Below are 22,711 nucleotides of genomic sequence, written 5' to 3'. Positions count from 1 at the left end.
ACAAGGTCTAATATTCGGCCAGACTTATTCAGGATGCCATTAAGCTGTGACAATTTATGCATGTGAATTAAGTCAGTCAGTACATCCAATGCCAGGAGGCGTATAACTATTATCTGTTTCATATACCAAGTTCCATTGTATATTACCTAAATTAAAGTCACCGACAATACAGGCGCAAAAGTTTGTCTGTTCAAGAACGAAGTTACAACTGTCCAGTAATTTGTCCAAACCACTACGCAACACAGGGGGTGGTAAATAAACTGCGCACAGAGCTATTTGACGGATAGATTTTAAAAACGGTACCTCTATAGTTATCCAGAGATCCTCACATTGACTTTCCCACTGAGCCATACGTTTTGAGCTAATTGTTTTTAATACTGCGATCAATACGCCACCACCGTCCCTTTTCCCACCATCTCTATCTCTTCTATACACTATATATCGATTGTCAAAGAGCTCCGCGCTGAGAATACTATTATTAAGCCATGTGTACGAGTTTAGTGGGCCCGTACATTACCGTTAGTTGATTTGAGTTAGTTGAGTTGAGTTGATTGTTGAGTGTGGTGATGAATGAATACCCTTTACTTAGTTATGTAAGGTTTATTATCCACCAGATACAGTTAATAGTAGGTTTTAATGATTCTCACAGATACGACCGTTTTACGTTGGCTGTTATACCCACACTGAAGCTAGTTTCAATAATTGTTACGAACTAAGTGAATCGACCGATATGCTTACTCAGCTCGATGACGCGTCACAAATGTACGTAAACCGTACACCATGTTTCTGTTAAAATCACAATATCATAGTTCTCTAAAGACAGTTGACGACAGAAATTGTGAGTCTTCGTGCGTAGACCTCTTGTGTTTTGGTAGTAAATACAAATATTATGAGCTGAGAATTTCAACTACAATTAATACCAAAGCTACTACAACAAATTAAGTTAATGAAAGTCTAAAATTATTTTAACTTATTTAAAGTGTCCATATTTCTAACCATGATATGATCCGAGTCTTCCACTTTAAATATTCATTGGTACACATAGCTTAGCACTGTTGGAAACGGACTTAACTAAGTTATGTTTTTTATATGGAAAGATGCGTGCTATGGATGGTTTCCCTACTATCGATACTGCGCATCTTCCTCGCACAGCTACATAGCTGGGTGTTATGTTTATGTGAACTTGTATGTTTGTAAACGCACCTACGACACAGGAGAAAATCCTAGTGTGGGGCAAAGTCTAAAAAAAAAGAAAAGAAAACTACATAGCTTAGAATCGGTGGAAACGATCACTTACTTCCACAGCTTAGCTATTGCATCTTCGTAGCATACCTACATAGCACTTCTTTAGTGGAAAAGCACCCTGATACGAAAAAAGTTATTGTGAGTTAGTGAAGACTAATATATTTATTACTTCAAGTTCATCTATAATATAAAAAATAAGTCGGGTTTTTCTTCCTGACCCTATAACATCCAGAACGCACGAACCGATTTCCACAGTTTTGCATTCGTTGGAAAGGTCTCGGGCTCCGTGGGGTTTATAGTAAAGAAAATTCAAGAGTAAAGCAGGAAAACAACGAAAATCATTGGTGGCCAAACGAAGTTCGCCGGGTTTGCTAGTTAAGAATAAAACAACAAAATTCATCTTACGCATTATTTAATATTCCACATAAGCCGACCGGTCGGGGACCCGACATGTGTACCTTACATTGTCATCAGTTAGGCATTCGTACAAAATTTCCAAAATATTTGCTCTTTTCAAACAACAGATACAGGAGCCAAGGACTGCTTACACTGTAATGGAGTGGACAAGCTTGAAGATAGACAAAACATTGTCATTATGCCCAGGTACGCGTCCACAGGCCCGCATCGTACGCATCGCACGCAACGGATTTTAGTTTGTCTTGTATAGAAACTCATACAACTGCGTCCACTGATCCGCATCGTACGGACCGCATCATCGGCAATGTCTACATGCGATGCGTACTGATGACGTCATACGGAATGCGTGCGATGCGGGCCTGTGGACGCTTACCTTAAGGTAAACTAGGCAAGTTCCTAGGACGCTAGGTTACAGAGTGCGTGTCTAGCTACCCAGTAACCGACGCCAAATGAATTTAGGAGCTGCTATGAAGTGTTTACCTATTCGCTTCTAACAGCGTATCGATGCCTTCCGACCAAAACAGGGTAAAGCGACATTTATTTCGATTTTCTCCATCAACTAATGTGTATAACTCAATATCCGCTCTTTTGGCCGAAAGCAATCGATATTAACGTATACTCATTTGAAAAAATATAATAGATTTGTCACAAAAGGCCAAAATCTAAATGTTTTGACATCAACATCTCAATCACAAATAATTATAAACCAAATTAACAAATTAATTTTGACAAACACAGTTTTATTTGACACGAATATCTAACATCACATTGTTCTTATTAATTCAATATCAATATGTATGCCAAAAAAATCAACAAATAATTTGCTCAAATAACAAAACCATCATTATTTTTAACATAAATAATACCAAATAGATGTTTATGTAAGTTTGTCCACTCCAATACAAGTTATTTTGCTTTCATCGAGAAGTCTAAGGCCCAAATGTGTTTACATACAAGTTTATAAACTGACATGGTCACTAACACTATCATTAGAACTTGACACGGGATATTTACCATGTTTATTTATGTCTATGGATGAACTAGAGTTCATCCGTGATCATGGCGCTTGCAACAGTGCCGAAATATCGGAAACTCATAGAAATTTATATTATTTTTATATCATCACGCCTTTAATCCCCGAAGGGGTAGACAGAGGTGCACATTATGGCACGTAATGCCGCTATGCAATGTACACCCACTTTTCACCATTTGTGTTATAAGTCCCATGTAATAGGGGTGAGCCTATTGCGATATACTGGTCACAATCCCAGACACCGTGCTACTACTGAGTAATACCCGAAAAAAACCCAGCAATACTTCGACCGACCCGGGAATCGAACCCGAAACCACTTGTCCGGCAGTCGCACTTGCGACCACTCGACCAACGAGGCAGTCTATGAAAAATTTAATAAACATGGTAACTATCCCGTCTCAAGTTCTAATGATAGTGTTTACATAATACAATTATGTATAATCTTAATACATTATATACCGAAGCGGGTACTCTATACAGTGAATACTTATCTTCATGACAACTTTACGAGAGATGCATTCAAATTAATATACCTTGTTTTATAATTGCAACTTATTTTTGATCTTATATATTAAACATTCCACTCAAAAGCTAGTTGCCTGATTAATTTTAACCGACAGATAGTCTCTAGCTGGTCAAACTACTTTAATTACAATACATAGTTTTAGAAAAACACGCTTTTAATAATCGTCTGGAGAAATAAACATATCTCACATCACATCAACAGCCTATACTCCACTGCTGACCAAAGGCCTCTTCTCACACGGAGAAGGTTTGAGCATTAATCACCACGCTTGCTCAATGCGGGTTGGCGATTTCAAACTTATAATTAGAAATTATAAGCCCAGGTTTCCTCACGATGTTTTCCTTCACCGTTTGTCAGTGGTGTCTAAATAAACTTAGAAAGTACATATAACTCGGAAAAAGTCACACTGGACTTAGTAAAAGCGTGTTCATAATTAGAGTAGTTTGACCAACTTTACAAAACAAATTATCATTCATTTTTATAGAAATCATAATTGAATTAATACGAAAACAAAATATGCTTTTAAAATCTATTTTTTTCATACGCAAACTACTTTTAAAGCTTTAGTTGTTTATTACTAAACAAGTTTACATAATGCAGTATTCCCTGAGGGGTAGGCAGAGGTGCACGGATTAGCAAACACCTTAGTGTGCTTTTCCACCAGAGATGTGCTATGCTACGTTGTTGTGGATGCGTTTGGCTTCCACCAATCATATTCATTGGTACACATAGCTTAGCACTGGTGGAAACGGACTCAGATAAGCTATGTTTTTTATATGGAAAGATGCGTGCTACCGATACATCGCATACTCGAGCTGCGCATCTTCCTCGCACAGCTACATAGCTTAGTATAAGTGGAAACGGTCACATAGTTTCACAGCTTAGCTATTACATCTTCGTAGCATAGCTACATAGCACATCTCTGCTTAAAAAGCACCCTAATAGAGGTGAATATTTGAAAATACTCGGGAATCGAACTTTAGACCAGCTCGGCAGTATCGAGAGCTCAAATAATACTTTGCTCAGCTCGGTAATCAAACTCCTTAATAATGTGTATTTGAATAAAAAGGTTAGCTTAACTTATGTTCACTAAACCTAACTGTATTGTTGTCATTAACTAGCTGTGTCTAACTTTTAAACAACTATTTCAATTTAACACCACCGCTACTCTTCGCGCGGGTGTCATATACCGAAGGTTTAGGTTTATCAGAGAGCGCTGCTGCCCGGTCTCTGTCTAATGTATGTTTGTAAACGCACCCACGACACAGGAGAAGTTCCTAGTGTGGGACAACATGGTTTTTTGTCGGGTATAATACACCCACGTGAAGAGTAGTGGTGGTGGAAAATGTATACTACTCTGCCGCGGCACACGGCTCATGTCAATTACAATAATATGACTGATTGTATTTTGATCCCCGCTACTATAAAACACGGACTTTTCACTGCCAAAACAATGCTATAGGAATATGACTCTTATAAGTATATAGTCATTAAGGTTATTTTCTTTTTCGATCACTTTAACTGAATATTAGTGTTACATTGTTCTCACATAGTTGTACCAACGAAACAATGTAACCAAGTATTGTATTGTGAATCTGATTGGAAAACAGTAACCTATGGAGTTTCTTGCTCGTTCTTCTCCATAGGAATCTACACTTTGGAACGAGCAAATAGACCAACTAGAGGACTGACCGACAGACAGACAATTTTAACATACATACATAACTTCACGCCTGTCTCCCATGGGGGTAGGCAGAGACAATGGACCGCCAATTGCTACGAATCTTTATTTGACAATTTTAATATTTGCTTTTGATGTTCAAAAGTGCCTTCCCGGTCTATTTGAAATAAATAATTTTGACTTTGACTTTGCAAATAAATATTTATTTTTAGACTTATATTTTTTTATATCGTCACGCCCTTTATCCCCGAAGGGGTAGGCAGAGGTGCACATTATGACACGTAATGCCGCTGTACAATGTACACCCACTTTTTTAGACTATACCATTGGTATCTATAAGTAATTTTTACATACTTAAAAATGTTCCTGGGTTATATTCCCGGTTACAACACTTTGGAACGAGCAAATATCTTCACTAGACAACTAACCGACAGACAGAGACACATTTTATTATGTTTAACATTCAATACTTAACAAATACTTTGATCAGTTTGCAAAATCACCTTTATTTGTATATAAGTATAAGAGTTATATTCCCAAAGCTTATAGCAAGTTATATAAAGTCCATTTTCACTTGTATTTAGACAAACCATGTCATTCATTACTACACGAAGATATTTTGAAATGCATCTATCAATGTGATGGAAGCTAAAGAAGTATGTAAGGAGCGTGGTAGGTGGCGCTGTGGAGCCGTTCAAATATTACTGAAGCATATTTATTACAATTATTTACCCCCATCCCCCTTGTCAGCAAAAGTAAGCCAATCTCTTACCCCCTCCCTCCATACTTACGTAAACATTATGTGAAATGAAGCTATTACAATATAAATAAGATTTTATATGGTATAAGCCGGTAAACGAGCAGACGGATCACCTGATGGTAAGCAATCGCCGCCGCCCATGGACACTTGAAACACCAGAAGCATTACAAGTGCGTTACCGGCCTTTTGGGGGTTAGGAATTAAAGGGTTGTTGGGGAATCAGGGATTGGGGTGGGTTATTAGGCTTCTGGTAACCTCACTCACACTAAAAGAGTTTGCCGGCATTTTGGGGGTATGGGGATAGGGGATTGGTACCGTAACTCACACCAACAAAAGCGTGTATTTCACAATATATTCGTGTAGTAACAACATAATACGGTGTACAGTCTGTGTGTGTCAGGTTGTGGTCTAGAAACCTTCCTGGTAGGCTTTGGAGTCGAGCCTGGCCTGCAGCAGCTCCAGCTGCCGCCGCGCCTCGCATTGTGGGAAGTTGTTTAACTCGTAGTACTGCGGCGCTATCTTCAGTAGCCATTCCGCTGTAAAAGATAATTTAACACGTTAGTATACAACTTAAAAATACCTAAAAAAGAATAAAAACTAACTTAAAACTAAAATAAATAAGAAAAAAAATTACTAAATAGAATTATGCGACTGCCGGACAAGGGGGCCCGGCAAGCGAACCCGAGACCCCTTGCCCGGTAGCCGCACTTGCAACCACTTGGCCAACGAGGCAGTCCGCACTACATACAAATTCCTCCAGAATATTAGCAGTTACAAATACATAAATGTTTTTTAAGCTTATTTTTAAACGAGTTTGTTATTACAATGTTTAATATCATCCGGCAATTCATTGTACAGCTGTGCTGCTTCATATAATAGTGTCTTTCTACCGTAGTTAGTGCGTACGCTGATAATTTCGAGTTTGTTTTCGTATCTATTTCTCAGGTTATAATTTTATTGTAACTTTCGTGAGACATACTAAATAAATTATTATGTTATCGGCTTAATCACGTAATGTTTTGACGAGCAACTCGACTAGTTTCAAGCCATGATAGAGGCTCATATTCAAAAGGCTTGAAACTAGTCGAGTTCCTCGTCAAAACATTACGTGAGTAAGCCGATAACATAATAATTATTTCTCAGGATATGTGACATAAAGAGCGTGTGCTCACGTTTGATGTCGGTGACGGTGCGGATGTAGTTCTTGGTGGTGAGCACGAACTCGTTGTAGATGACCCAGTCGGGCTTGTGGTCCAGGCACGTGCTGGGGTGCAGCTGCACCACCTGGTTGTCCTTCACCGTCAGGTAGTGGCCCGTGCGCTCCAAGTGGGCTACCTGCAACACATTCACATGCATTTTTAGAAGAAAAAACTAATCTTTAATCGTATTTCCTACTTTTTAGGGAACAGAGAGTAAAGTTCCCTAACGGCCCATTCCAATAACCCATCTATCGGTAGATTTGCTTACTAGAGATAGTTTTTTGACATAAGCTCCATACAAAATGTGTCAAAATTCTACGTTTGGTAGGCAAATCTACCGATAGGTAGGTTATTGGAATGCGCCGTAAGTAAAGCAGTATCCTCGGACCAGGCGGTGATCGTGCCTGGCGGACTTTCTGCCCAACTGTTGTTCGTTGGGAGTTTCTATCCATGTTTATTCGCATGTATACTTTATTCTGTTTTATCCACAACGAAGTTATAGGCAGTCGAAATTGGTAGAATTCTACGAAGGCTACGAGAAAAGGATGGTAGGCCGTGTCGCTTTTAGGCTCGTCTTGGCTAAGGCACTGCCGTGCCCCCAGATATGTGCGACTTCTGTCATCTATCGCCAGTTTAATATAATTTTTTCAGCATTTATGAATGTACGTTTGAAATACTTTCAAGATAAAATTAAATTATGGACCGACTTAAAAAATATTTCACCATTGGTGAGCTATTTCTTAACAAATCGACATATAAACGACCCGAAACAACAATTTGTGGATCACACAAAGAGTTGCTCAAATGGAACCCCAGAACATGCAGGATAGCACGGTATCCAAAAAAAAAGGAGCGTCATACGTCCATGGATACTATAGTATCCAAAGCGACTAGTTCTGTTTAACTCCCTCTAGTTTAAAATACGGTCTTGTTTGGTGAGTTTTGACTGATTATCTATACAGCTGAATAAATTATTCGACGAAAAAATAAGACATGGCGTTGTAATATGCTTTGACAAACAAAATATAATTTTTTAAAGTTAGTTGACTCGTTTTTGAAGTGTTTTTGTGAGTTCCAACAATTATGTCGTAAATACTACAGTTTTGTTTAATTTATCTTGCAAGTGTTATACATCAAAATAAACTAGAAGATTTGTGCTTTACGATGATGTATAAATATCACAGTTTTAGCTGATAAATCTAGTCTAATTTTAACTTCAAACGATTGTTTCGAAAAAAATGGCCGGTCGTATGGTGTTGGCCACTTTTAGTTTTGTTTATACATATTTTACATACTTTGCATTACAATAGTATATAAAATATCGAAATACATTTCGTAATAAGCAAAATAATACATTTTTCAAAGAGAAATATACTAAATTCATTGAAGATTCCATAATAATGTCAATGTGTTCCTCAGGTTTTTTGATGTGTAAAATTACGAGTAGTGTTTTCTTTCGATTTAATTACAATACTTAGAGTTAACCGAATATAATCATATATACATCAAAAGAAAGGGTAATGGGTCTAGTTTGTTGTTAAAAATATTTTATTGATAAAATATGCAATAGTTGTGCCGTATATTCTAAAAAGGTAGAAATAATTCTGTTTTTTTTTCTGTGTTTCATGTTTAACCCCTTTTATTGTATTTTAAAGATTAACTAAAGATTTAAAAAAATCGTTAAGATTGTAGAGTATTTTTCTATCTTTTTTTTGGTATTCTTTTCTTTATTCTAGGCATTACGGTTCAGTAGCTATATAGGTTTTTTGTTACGACGAACTTGCGAGTCGCGCGCGGTTCGGATGCCGTGCGCGGCTGGACGTTAGAGAGATAAACGGTCGCGCGGGCCGGACGTTAGAGTGGTTAGTAAATGGTGTACATTACCTGCATGAAGAATCCATTGACTAATGCTTTCCTTATATTTATGTAGTAGTCCTTGCTCGTGAACTCCGTACTCGTCCTCTTCAAGTTAAACCTGGAACATACAACATTCACACATTACAAAGAGGAAAATGTTAGAGAGCCATGCTTCGGCACTGCTGGGCCGGCTCGATCGGAGTGACGTGAAACAACGCTTGCGTTGTATAAGTGAGATTACCAGAGGCCCAATTCCCTTCTTCCTAATCTTCCCAATCCCCGATTCCCCAACAATCCTTAAATTCCTAACCCCCAAACGCACTTGTAACGCCTCTGGTGTTTCGGATGTCCATAGTGGTCGGCGATTGCTTTCCATCAGGTCTGCTCGTTTACCGGATTATACTATTAAAAGGTGTCATTATAAGCTTGATTTCCACTAGATAAACTAGAAAGCATTTGGTACGCGCTAATTTTGAAAAAAATTTTGCTGAACATCAACAGTTGTCAGTCTTTCCATGCATGCTCGTCGGTTAAAGGTACTTTTAATTTGACCCTTCTTTAATATATCGCCAATCTGGTCGCTATATGTCCGTCTAGGGCGCCCTCTACCGACGGTCCCATTCATATCCGCCTTGTATATTTCTTTCGTAAATATGCTTTAATTTTTTTTCCATTTGATGGGTAGACGTTTCTCCGCTATCTCGCCTGATGGTAAGCGATGATGCGGCCTACGATGGAGCACGTCTGCCCATTACCAACCTATTCACTCGGGCCTTGAAGAGACCCAGGTTATACCCATCAGGAAACACAGACTCCGGCAAAGAATTCCACTCCCTAGCAGTTCGGAAAGGATGGATGAAAGCAGAAAGCATTGTAATTAATTTAGTATAATGTAGTTACGGACCTATCCATGATCCTGCTGAGTTGCTGGCGGACGTTGTCTCCGGACTTGAGCGAGCGGTAGTTGATGAAGTTGTCGTAGCACCAGTGTGGGTCTTCCATATCTGGGAACATACGCATTAATATTATAGTCATTCACTATCTTTTATAACTAGACGGCTCAGTACGAGTTTGTTTTACGTGAAACGAGATCGAAATGAGAGCGCGTTTGGCGCTGTGATTGGTTGGCGTGAACGAACCAACTAATGAGAGCGTTAAACGTAATCGTTTGGCATCTGATGGATCACCTGTTAATAGCTTTCGTAAGCAATCAGCGCTGCCCATTGACCACAACATCAGGGATATAGGGGCATTGACCCTCCAAAACATTCACATAAAAGGATTTGTTTTAATAGGATTTTGTTTTAAAAACGTTGCCACGCACTTGATTTTCTTCTGTGTCGTTGGTGCGTTTAAAAACATACAGGTTCACATACACAGACCCAGAACAATAATGAATCGAAAAAGCAACACATTGCACGGCACCCAGTTTTGCAAAGCCACCGCACCAACCAGGAGTCATAAGCGATCAGATGTAATTTTTTAAATGTTATGAGCTATGTATGCAGATACTGACTCTGTTTGAAGGCGTGGTAGACGTTGAGCAGCGTGAGGTGGTCTCCGTCGATGTGCGCGAACCGCATCTTGGCCTCGTCCGCCGCCTTGCGCGCCTCGTTCGGCCGCACGAAGCACTGTTGGACTGGAAACATACAACAATACAGTTAAAACTATTACTGTTTTATGGTATAAGCCGGTAAACGAGTAGATGGGTCGTCGCCGCCCGTGGACACCCGCAACACCAAAGGCGTTACAAGAGTTTTTTTATTTTTTATGGTATAGGTAGCAAACGAGCAGGCGGGTCACCTGATGGTAAGCGATCAGCGCCGCCCATGGACACTTAAAACACCAGAGGCGTTACAATTGCGTTGCCGGCTTTTTGGGGGTTAAGAATTGTTGGTGAATCAAGGATTAGCAATCGGGATTTTTGGGCCTCCAGTAACCTCACTCACACAACGAAACACAATGCAAGCGTTGTTTCACGTCGGTGTACTGCTCGGCCGTGGTATCACTCCGGTCGAGCCGGCCCAGCAGTGCCGAAGCATGGCTCTCCCACACTTAGGGTAAGTAGTGTATGTAATGCGAAGACCTTACCTGACAGCATAGCAGTGATGGAGAGGATCTCATTGGAACAGTTGTGGTTGCAGCTGGCGATCAACATCTTGGCGAGCTGAGGGTCCAGCGGGAACTCCGCCATCACCGCGCCCAGGTCCGTTAGGTTGCCGTCGTCATCTGGAATGGAAACATTTGAACTGAACCAACGAAACAATGTAACCAAGTATTGTATTGTGAACCTGATTGGAAAAGAGTAACCTATGGAGTTTCTCGCTCGTTCTTCTCCATAGGAATCTACACTTTGGAACGAGCAAATAGACCAACTAGAGGACTGACTTTTAATATTATTACATTTGCTTTGATGTTGAAAAGTATCTTTCTGGTCTATATAAAATAAATAATCTAGACACACGGCAGTGTGTCCGCCAAGTTCGAGCAAAAAAACCGACACACCGGCCGTGGGTTATATTACACGAACCATTTCGGGCCAAGTTCGACCCACCTATAACTCAAAATCTATTTTATCTACGCAGATGAAATTTCTAGTATCTATCGAGATCTACTTACTTATCTAAAATACAAAATTTCATTTATGTACCTATTGTAGGTCTTGAGATATTGACGTCAGAAAATCGCTATTTTTACTATACACTCACTGACTGACTGACTCACTCACTCATCAAAAACCTAGACCACTTCCAATGATCGTATTGACTTGAAATTTGGCATGGAGGTAGGTCTTTAGGTCAAGGTAAAGGAAAAAATCTGAAAATGGCCAAGTGTGAGTCGGTTTTAAAAATAATGAAGGTGTAAATTCATACCCCTAAGGAACTAAAACAAAAAAAATATCTATATCTTCCAATGGTCGTACCGACCTAAAATTCGTTACGAAGGTTTGTATTTAGTCAAAGTAAAGTAAAATAAGAAATAAAGAAAATAAACCTTACAAAAATAAATGAAATCCCACCCAAAACATAAATGTGAAAGGCTGCCAAGTTCGATAATATTGGAATGCTTCGCCTATAAAAGAAGTGAGATCTAAATAAGTACCAAGTTCCATACACAGACCTCAGTTAAAAATGATATAACTTGGCAAGTTTTAATAGAAAATTATATACTTGACTCATTGCGTTTAGTAGGTTTATAACAAAGTGTGTGAAAACTTGCCAACTTGTTATATCATTTTTAACTGAGGTCTGTGTATGGAACTTGGTACTTATTTAGATATCACTTCTTTTATAGGCGAAGCATTCCAATATTATCGAACTTGGCAGCCTTTCACATTTATGTTTTGGGTGGGATTTCATTTATTTTATGTTTTGGGTGGGTTTTGACTTTGGCTTAGACTAATAATGTCCCTGTAAAATAAATGTTGTAAGGGCCTGGAGGCTTTGAAACCTGACAAAAATTATTATAAATGTGAAAGTTTGTATGTTTGTTACTTCTTCACGTCAAAACGGCTGAAGGGGTCGAGATGAAATTTGGAACAGGGGTAAATTATAGACTGGAAATGTCCATTTTTATCCCGCGGGAACGTGAGCGATGCAATAGCTCTTAGCTCGTCACAGGAGTTGAACTCTACATCTATAACCTTATTCACATGCTGCTAAAAAATTAGTTGATTGGGGTCTTCCCCGAAACATGTCTAAATATAAGGATAAGCGCAACCATTATGTTATTTCCCGAACTGTATAAAGTCACAAATGAACAAATATTAAAACTACTTCACGCGTTATCTAAAATGATGAGTACACGAAGCGCAACAATGATGACACACAATTACTTTGTTTTTATTTTACAATAGGATAACAAATTGGAAAATCAGAAATGTTTCAAATGCAATCAAATATATATTTTTTTTAACTCTAGGTTTTCTCCTGTGTCGTGTGTACGTTTACAAACATACACATGACACACAGACCCGGAACAACAATTTGTGGATCACACAAAGAGTTGTCTCGTGCAGGAAAAAACCCGCGCCCCGATACACGGCAGCCAGATGCCCAGCACTCGCGCTAATTGACTTTCAGTAAATACTAAAATTCGATTACTTGTACTCTGCCAATACAAGCTCAAATTTTTACTTTCACATTATGAAAATAGTCTTATGTCCGAATACTCAAACGCTACTGAATTTTAAGACGCTCTTAAATGTACTATCTCTGTCATTTTATAAAGAATTAATTTACTGTCACTATTAATTCTTTATAAAATGACAGAGATAGAACGATATTTAAGTACAACTTAAAATTGACTAGCGTTTTAGTATTCGGGCGTTAGTAAACCAACATACCCAGTGCAGCCAAGTAGTTGAGCAGTTCCAGTGCCCTCATCAACGTCTCCGGGGCGGGCGGGTCCATGAAATCGAAGTGCACCAGGTCGTCAATCCCCAGTTTTTTCAACTGCAAAACTACAGACCCTAAGTTTGATCTGCAACGGCAATTGGGTGTGATGTTAGCGTGATGTGACTTCCCGGGGTCTTGCATGGGCTCATTTCATCTCTATAAACATATTGCTGTTAAAGGAACGCTGTTTTTCAAACAATTTTGTGTTAAAGAAAGTGTTTAGAGACTTGTTTGGGGGGTCTATAGACATGTAGACATGTTTTTGGGGTCATTTTTTTATTTTATGAGATATTGTTGAAGCTGTATTTAGTTATTTTATAGCAATTGCTTTTGAATAAAGTTGTTACTAAGGAATAGTTTAAATAATCTCTGAGTATGGCAATAAATATTCAATTTCAAAACAAGAATTACAAACTAGGGGTCATTAGTCACCAAAACAAAACAGAATGACCCCCGAAGGAAAAAATAAGTAAAAGAAATCGTATACCACCAATCACCTTAAAATTTCCGGATAAGTATTGTCCTGCATTTCATTTTTGTATGCTTTCTCCGTGTACAGCCTGAAGCATTTACCCGGTCGCGTCCGACCGGCGCGGCCCGCCCTCTGCTGGGCCGACGCCTTACTAATCGGAGACACTAGGAGCGACTCCACACGAATACGAGGATTATACACTTTCTGCTTAGCAAAACCAGGGTCTATGACGAACACCACGCCGTCTATAGTCAGCGACGTCTCAGCAATGTTAGTGGAAACTACAACTTTACGTCCGATGGCTCCATTAGCTCGATTAGGCGGCGCCGGCTCGAAAATCCTCTGTTGCAAGTTCGGTGGCAGCGTGGAATATAACGGTATACACTTCAACTCCCCAGCATCAGGGCCCAAGTTATCAATTTCCCTCTTAATCCTCTTACAAGCATCCTCAATTTCCTCCTGACCAGTTAAAAATAGTAGAATGTCTCCGGCGATTTCTTCGCAAATGTGAATTTGTATGACAGTGCGGATAGCGGCTTCTAAGTAATCTCTCTCCGGCTGTGGCGTGTAGAATATCTCTACAGGATGTGTTCTACCGGGGACATTCATTAGCGGCGCATTGTCGAAGTACTGCTGGAACTTGCCGGCGTCTAGTGTAGCGGACATAATGACTAATTTGAGATCGGCTCTCTGTTTTATAACTTCTTTTAGGACACCCATTAGAATATCCGTGGCCAACGTCCTCTCGTGGGCCTCATCGAGGAGGATCACTCTGTACTGTTCCAGCATGGGGTCCGACATGGCTTCCCTCAGCAACATACCGTCTGTCATGTACTTCAGTATGGTCTGGGGCCCGGAACAGTCCTCAAAACGGATGCTGTAACCGACTTGCTGGCCCAACGCTACATCCATTTCCTCAGCAACTCTTTGAGCTACTGACATGGCGGCCACCCTTCTCGGTTGTGTACAAGCTACGCCTTTGGATTTGCCTGCTGTGACGGCAGCGAATTCTACCGACCATTGTGGTATTTGTGTGGTTTTGCCCGAGCCGGTCTCACCGACTAGGACAACGCACTGGTGGGTGTTTAGAAGTCTCATGAAATCGTTTTTGTATTCCCATACTGGGAGGCCGAGACGTCGGCGTAGGAGTTCGTGGTAGCGCTGGGAGTGGGGTAAACCTGGAACAAAGAAAGATGAGATGATTCTTTAAGCTGAAGTCGCATTCTTGTCATAATGGTAAACTTATCTTCAATTTTAGGATGTTCGACACTTCAAGAGACTCGAGAATTCCAATTCTATTTCAAGTTGGTAATGTTATTAGGTTTGTCGATTTTTATACTCTCAGTAATAGTTTGAATACTGCTTAAAATGCAATACATACATTCAATTAAATACGTTGACTTACGACAGATTTTTGACACAAGCTGTAGAGGTCTATGAAAAACTATAATCTTTAAAATTGTCAATTACTGATGTTAAATACAAAATATTAGCATTTTCTATTATTAATTTCAGCCGAAATACAGTCTCCCATCAGTACCCTTAGTATGAGTTTGCTTTACGTTTAAAGAATTCGAAACGAGAGCGCGTTCGGCGCTCTGATTGGTTGGTTTATTTGATACTAAGGGTACAGGTCAATAGAAAAAATCACACAACATAATAAAAATAAACTCACCAGTGAAAGGGTTGACACCAGGCGTGCTGGTGGCAGTGGGAGGCATGCTGGTGCCTAGTGTAGCTAGTGCAGACTCTGAGGACTCGCCGCTACTGCCCGACTTGGCTGCCGCGGCTGCTTTCTCTTCCCTGGAGACAAAACATTATGATAAATAACAGCAACTTTTATTTATTTTTTTGAGGGTGCAAAATCATCCTTTTACTTCTCCCGCCTTGGGCGAGAGGGAGTGTCCAATTCTTACTGACTAATAACCACCCCGTTCCTACTCCTGCTTTTCGAGCCCCGGTAAACCTAGGTAGTCCACAGCTAATAATAGCAACTCGTGTATAAAACAAAATTTTAATTCATCATCATCAACAGCTTGTAAATGGCTACTGCTGACCAAAGGCCTCTTCTCACAAGGTTTGAGCATTAATCATCGCACTTGCTCAATGCGGGTTGGCGATTTCAAACTTATAATTAGTCACAAGCCCAGGTTTCCTCACGATGTTTTCCTTCACCGTTTGTCAGTGGTGTCTAAATAATCTTAGATCACTCGACCAATGAGGCAGTAAATCTTAAGTTAAATATTTCAGAAACTCATTTACAATTTGACCTCTCCCCACAGGAGTGGAAAGCAAAAGTTTCAGTAATTTTTATGTTTTCAGTAGCACTTGTACAGTTTCAGTTGCGACGAGTTATTTTAATTACATTTCTTTTGTAACTGTTTCTTGTTTTGTTAGCGAACCAGTGGGTAGGTGGGTAGGACTAGCTATCGTACTTACCGCAGTACGCAGAGTAATTTACATAAAGTTACTTAACCCAGTACTTATGCAATTGTTTTCGATACAAAATCGTTACTAAGGAATAGTTTTAAGTTCTAGCGACCATGTCAGTTTAACAAACTTATTTAATGATCTACTTAAAACTATTCCTTAGTAACGATTTTGTTCCGAAAACAGGCTAAGAACCAGGTTAAGTAACCTTTAGATGACTGTGAGTATGGCAGGTAGCATCATAGTAGGTTGAGTAAATATTAGCTTCTGCCAGTGTCTTTGCCTGCGTTTTTGTGTGATATAAAGTAACTTATGTGTTATTTCATAAGCTACCCCTGTCCCAAATTTCATTCCGATCCCTTTAGCTGTTTTGAAGTGATTGAGTGACAAACATACACATCAAGCATCAAACACAAACTTTCCCATTTATAACATTAGTAGGATAGCACGATCTGTTGACTTGACAAGACCCCAATATTATGTATTTTTGACCCCCGAGAATAAAGTTAATTCCGACCTTAACAAACATCACATCTCTAAACACTGAATAACTTAAAAACTTTATATTTATTTTACTTGACTATGGGAATATACAAATACAGTGGACCCCTGATAATCCGGCCCCTGTATGATCCGGCGCCCTTGTAATCCGACATGACTTTGATATGTATTTGAAAATCTTAAACAAAAAAATTGATGAATACATATTTCAAAACTTCATAATTTGATAAATTCATTACATGATTTTGTTTAATTTCTTGATTATTTTGGTGTGTAACATGCATTTGCATTTATGCTTAATTTTATGTTTAACTTTACTAAATTCTACATACATAAGTATGATTTGTACTTCAAATAATTATATAGAATCTTATCATTGGATATGTAATAGGTCGAATTACAAGGTACTCTTTTGTAAAAAAATCCGGACTATAGGGGGTTTCAGGCAGTGCTCTATAATCCGACAAATTCGATAGTCCGACACCTGTCCTGCAGAATGTTTGTCGGATTACTGGAAGTCCACTGTACTATATTTCATTTCTGTACACCATTTATACATACAATATACACAGTATAATCAAATCAAACCAAATCAAATATCTTTCATGATATTATTATTATAATAAAATTGAATGGTCTTGTTGAGTTTATTATCAAAATCATCACACATTTGTAAGCTCGGGCTGAAACAATAGCCAAGTACTTTGGTTTTGTCAACATTGCGCCTTTTATCCCTGAAGGGGTAGGCAGCAGTGCACATTATGCCTTTGGTTTTGTGTAAATTGGTTAACTGGGCTGCAAGCACCTGAGGGTAAGCAATCTGTGATGCTTGACATGCATAACACAAGAGGATTTACACATGTGTTGCTGGCTTAAAAGATTGGAAATATGGCACTGTAGAAGAGAGTGAACTTTTTGCATATAGGATCAGAATCTACTTAAGAGAAACTTTGGATTTAATATTTCAAAATATTGTATTTGCTGAAGAAAACTCATTGATGGCAATATTAACAAATATGAAGCAATGTTACTCAACAAAGTGGTTTAGTAATAAATTTTATAAAATTCATTCATCAATTGATGTAAATATAAAGATTATTTGTAGTAAAAGGCTGCTAAGTCTAAAGCACTATAATAATCCTGTGACCATCATCTGTATGTACACTTGGTTGCAATAAACACTTTGACTTTGACCAATAAGATATTTAATTATTGATTTTCTGTCTATATGTACGACATTAATGAAAAATGGAAAATTTCACTCAAACCTGTTGATCAATATTTGTGTATTAGCCTGTTTGATGAGAACCAAAACATATTCGATTTCATTAATATTCCAAAAATGTTACACACACTGTCACACACACAACACACATTGATTATTGATATTTTAACTGTTATTAATGTTATTTTTCACAGAAACGTGATTTATATTTGATATTTACGATGTTAATGGCGTTTTTATTAAAAAAAGGTCGTCGGGCGATGGTATCTCATTGAAAACTATTCCAGGCATGCGCTTTACAAAATACGTCGATACGTAGCTAACTACTGAAGTCCTGAATTATTGAGTGCATAACCAACGTATATTTTATAGCCATTTATAGCTTTATAGTGTTTAAAACGGGAGAATAGCGAGGGGAACGCGTTAAACACATGTATACAGACCGGTATAGTCAAAAAAATATGTGCAACTTTGCGAAAACTCTAGGGAGTTTTTACTGCAGTGATTTTTGGGATTTATTTTTATATTATAGGTAATTCAAATACCATGATACGTGTACTGTTTAGTATTGGGATTAATTTAATTAATTATTTGATCAGAATGAAACAAACAAAGGCATGTAAACGCAAATTAAAGCATGGCACAACAAATGTGTAAAAACGTGCTACTAACCTTTTCTTTTTGATAAAGGGATCCATCACTTCAATACGACGTTTAGACATTTCTAATTACAACACATAAAACACGAAAATAAATAAAATTAACAGAAAATTCTTCCAATTTTCCAATAATTTTCAACATCCAACAAGATGGCGACTTCGCAGCTTTTGAAACAAAAAAAGTTGGATGATTTGTTTATGGATGTAATTTTCTGGGTTGCAAGTTAAAAGTTATATTTTTTGATGCCTTATTTATAATGCTTCTAAATATTTTTTATTTATTTTAATGAAAATTCAGAAGATTATAATTTTCGAAATTTTTATATCAATTTTCTGAGTTCTTGACTAGTTGATGATGTTGAAAACTTAATGTTTTGTTTCGGCATAATGTTGATTTCCTTAGCTTACCGTGACATTTCCTTTGAAAAAAGAAATTCCGATTCGTTTCACGCAAAGTATGAGTACATCATTAAAGTTTAATCTACTGATAAATTCATGTTTAACAAATATTATGAGACCTCTATTTAAGTCACCTTAACCTTCCGAAATTTTCTACATAAAATCTTGATCGGTATAAAGTCTTACATTTTTATTTCATCTTGCTAAAGTTCAAAGACACGTTTGGAACAAATCGTGCGAAACGGAATGGAGTTAAACAAAAATGTCAGAATGTCAGACAAAATGCACGAACTGCGTATTTTGTTGTGCTAATTTCAGTCTATAATTAAAAATTATGTTTGTAAATGTGTAAATAATTAACGAATCCCTTTTTGTTTTATTTTTTGAACAAATTCTGTGATTTTGATCGAACATTTTGGTGTGGATGTGAAGTGTAAATATAATGTACGAACGGGCATCGATTCTTTGTGATTTGTTTTAGAAATATTTCACAAAAGATTACAAACATCGGAGTTAACCCACCAAACAAACATAGACGTGAGTATTTCATGCTGTATTCAAAGAAAATCACACGTTTAATTTTGTATTGTTGTCAAATTTCAAGATGGCGGAAGGATTACCTTTTATTTTGATTATTTTGTTTATTTCTCCGTGTACCAGTCATACGATGCGATGTACACGTTATGTTGGTCCTTTAAATAGCTACAATAAGTCTTGGAGATTAATTTTAACCGACTTTGAAAAGAGGTCGTGTAAGGTTAATGAACTTGTTGAAACCTGTCCAAGTTTGCGACAAGTTTAGAAAAAAAATATATATCAGAAAAAGGTTTTGTGCCACTTTTTGTGGAGTAAAAAAAACGTTAATTAGCATTCTGAAGTACTTAATTAATTTAATTAGCTTCTAATTGATTGATTTGGTAACAAAAAAAGTAGCTAACTAATTTAAAATAAAATCAATGGATGATTAATAATATTTCTTGTAATTAGGTACGTGTTCTAGGTATGTACTGAGTCAACTTGCACTTAACTTACATACAAGAGTGTATTTCCTATAGGTACTCTAAGTATTGTTATTTTAAAGTACCAAAGAAAATTTATCTGACTCATCCTTTGAATATATAGAATAAGTGGTATTTAGAATTTTAGGGTTTTTCCATCAAATATATTTCGATATTCCTGTACATTTTATTTATGTTGTTCCACACTGGAATTTTCTCCTGTGTCATGTGTGTGCTTAGAAACATACAAGTTCACATACATATAACACACAGACATGAAACAACAATTTGTGGATCACACAAAGAGTTGTTCCATGCAGCAATCAAACCCACTACACATTTTATGACAGCTGGTTGCCCAGCCATTTATCAACAATGTGGAACTTCACTTTATTTGATGTACTCCTGGGGGCCTATCCGGTTCTCGAATCTGAAGTGTCATTTAATCTTCGACCATAGGTTTTTTTGATTTACTAATAGAATTACTTAAAATAACGTTTTATTTTTAATTTCATATCAAAACCTATTTATTTATCTTCATTTCATTTGTTCATTTTTGTTCACAAAAGTTTGCATTAAATAGAATATGAATAGTATGCAATCTATGAATTTCTGATGAAACTTGTTTTTCATTGAATTAGAGTAGGCCCCCTGGCACGGTTACACTCACTCCTCAGAGATGGCTCCTATTGATCAAAGCAGGGTACTTTATAGTCTTCCTTCATAAATTGACTATCCAACACAGGAATAATTATTCAAATCAGCCCATTCAAACAAACAGTCTTCAGATTTATGTAACAAGTAGTAGAAAATAAGATGTGATACCTACTTAATTGCATATTAAAGAAATCTCAAAAATACTTTTTTAATAAGTTATTTATAAAAATTATTACAAAGATAACAAATTCTATTTATGGCTCTTACAATAATTGATTAGGATATTAAAAATAAATCAGATATGTTTTATTGATAGTAGAAGGTGCATATTAGTCACTACCTACACCTTATCACATAAGAGGTGTGATTATACTCTTACATGTTGTAAAATACAGCTTATTTCTGTGTGTGTTTGTTGGTGATAATCTCAGAACCTACTGAACAGATTTGTATGCGGTTTTTACAACTGGATGGAGTAGAGTTTTCTGTGGATTATGTATATCAATTAATATCGCAAAATCTGTCGCTTAGATCAATTAGTCTTTCAACCATCGATATGTTTTATATCCTTCATCAATTCTGGAACTGCAAACTAGCTAGTGGGTTTACTGGGGCACCAGCTCGAAACGCAAGAGTAGGTACGGGGTGGTTTTTAGTCAGTAAGAGTCTGACACTCTCTCTCTCCTCCCCTGGCGAGAGCAAGGACTTCATTGGATGATATTGCCCCCGTAAAAAAAGCCTTCCTCAATTAATGCAAGACTAGCACATTCAAACAAACAAACTCTTCAGCTTTATAAATATTAGTATAGATATGTGTCCCATAATCCAACCTGTTGATGTGTAATGGACTTAATCTGCCTAAACCACATGTGACACATATTTGCTTGGTTAATTCTGTTGCGCTGACAACAAATTGTGGCAATTAAAATCAATTGAAGCGTCTCATATTAATTTTAATGGCTGATTCAGACGAGCTAAGAATACACTTGCATGCAAGCTGATTAATTTGAGTGTGAGTTTGTATGTAACACAATATCACGGCTTTTAATCCCAAAGGGATAAGCATTGAGGTAGCTAAGTGGCAGCGTCAGACTCTTACTTACTAAAAACCACCCCATTCCTACTTCTGCTTTTCGAGCATTATTTTCTGCATTACATGGTTTGTGACAGCTGGTTGCCCAGTAACGTGGTTTGTATGATTCCATTCCACGAATAATAAACTTTATTTTACTAAAAGATAAAGTTCTAAATCGATAAATTGATGTTACCTATCTATTTCGCAAAATGCACCTAGTTATTGTAAAGTGCAAATTCTTTACCCGCCACACCTATGTGACCTCTATTTCTTATCGACATATCTATACTAATAATAAGAATGTACTACACATGTTTATCGAACATCTGTTCGTCTGTTTGCACGTGTGACGTAAACAGCATGTAACAGGTGACAGGTCCACTCCTGGACTATACTCCTCCTCTACTTAAAAGGGTATTCATTCTTGGCAGGTAAGGTGGAGATCGCAGTTTATGGGTGTTTTTCAACAGAGATGTGCTATGCTACGTTGCTGTGGATGCGTTTGGCTTCCACCAATCATATTCGTTGGTACACATAGTTTAGCACTGGTGGAAACGGACTCAGCTATGTTTTTTTATATGGAAAGATGCGTGGTTTGAATGTGTCCTACTTACTTATTTCTACTTAGGTCCTACCTACTTAGTTATCGATACATCTACTCGAGGTTACATAGTTTCACAGCCTAGCCATTACATCTTCGTAGCACAACTACATCCCGAAGCTGAGGACTGCTTTGCTGGTTATCGGGGATCCGGCCGGGGATCGCCAACCCTCATTGAGCAAGTTTGGTGATTAATGCTCAAACCTTCTCCATGTAAGAAGAGGCTTTGGTCAGCAGATCTATGTATAGGCTGTTGATGATGCACAAAGCCATTTACAGAGCTAGTATTAAGTACATTGTATGTTATATGACATTTATTCAGCTACTGTAAATGTATGCCATTATGCTGCATAACATATTAAAATTGCAAATGTTGCAGGATGTCAATTTGTAAGTTAAAATTTCAATCTTGTTTTGTAACATTATGCAGCGGGGACCGGATATCGTATACGCAGTGAATTGATTTGTCTGTCTGTTTGCTGAAATAGGGATTAAATATGGGTATGTTCGTAAATGGCAATCTAATCGCTATGTGTATGAGATTGAACGCTAAAGAACAATAATAAACTGAGTTCGTTT

The 22,711-nt window shown here is 37.7% G+C and overlaps 3 protein-coding genes across 15 annotated transcripts in view; 1 reads left to right on the top strand and 2 right to left on the bottom strand.

Annotated features, from left to right (window-relative positions):
• The window catches only part of LOC118278704 (grpE protein homolog, mitochondrial), a 93,866-nt gene that overhangs the window by 12,595 nt on the left and 58,560 nt on the right, over positions 1 to 22,711 (bottom strand). The gene's annotated exons all lie outside the window — the stretch shown is intronic.
• LOC118278705 (putative pre-mRNA-splicing factor ATP-dependent RNA helicase PRP1) lies at positions 1,641 to 18,584 on the bottom strand. The gene is made up of 10 exons (XM_035598030.2): positions 18,416 to 18,584; positions 15,263 to 15,390; positions 13,613 to 14,765; positions 13,064 to 13,200; positions 10,810 to 10,947; positions 10,235 to 10,357; positions 9,623 to 9,722; positions 8,746 to 8,836; positions 6,835 to 6,997; positions 1,641 to 6,198 (listed from the first exon to the last, which is right to left on the bottom strand). Exons 1-10 carry the CDS (start codon positions 18,463 to 18,465, stop codon positions 6,071 to 6,073), a joined length of 2,211 nt encoding a protein of 736 aa, XP_035453923.1. The 5' UTR covers positions 18,466 to 18,584; the 3' UTR covers positions 1,641 to 6,070.
• LOC118278706 (suppressor of cytokine signaling 5) overlaps positions 19,047 to 22,711 on the top strand; it is a 49,541-nt gene continuing 45,876 nt past the window's right edge. For 7 of the 13 annotated variants that reach the window (XR_007706854.1, XM_050703715.1, XM_050703717.1 and 4 more), the window contains exon 1: positions 19,050 to 19,338. The gene's annotated coding sequence lies outside the window, so the exon portion shown is untranslated. Of the gene's footprint in view, positions 19,339 to 22,711 lie in introns of all 13 variants that reach the window. The other 6 variants (XR_007706851.1, XR_007706853.1, XR_007706852.1 and 3 more) reach the window with 3 other exon arrangements.

This window comes from Spodoptera frugiperda, chromosome 24, assembly GCF_023101765.2.
Source record: "Spodoptera frugiperda isolate SF20-4 chromosome 24, AGI-APGP_CSIRO_Sfru_2.0, whole genome shotgun sequence".
NCBI lineage: Eukaryota > Metazoa > Arthropoda > Insecta > Lepidoptera > Noctuidae > Spodoptera > Spodoptera frugiperda.
Note: the sequence above shows the minus strand (reverse complement) of the source record. Positions and strands in the feature narration are given on the sequence as shown.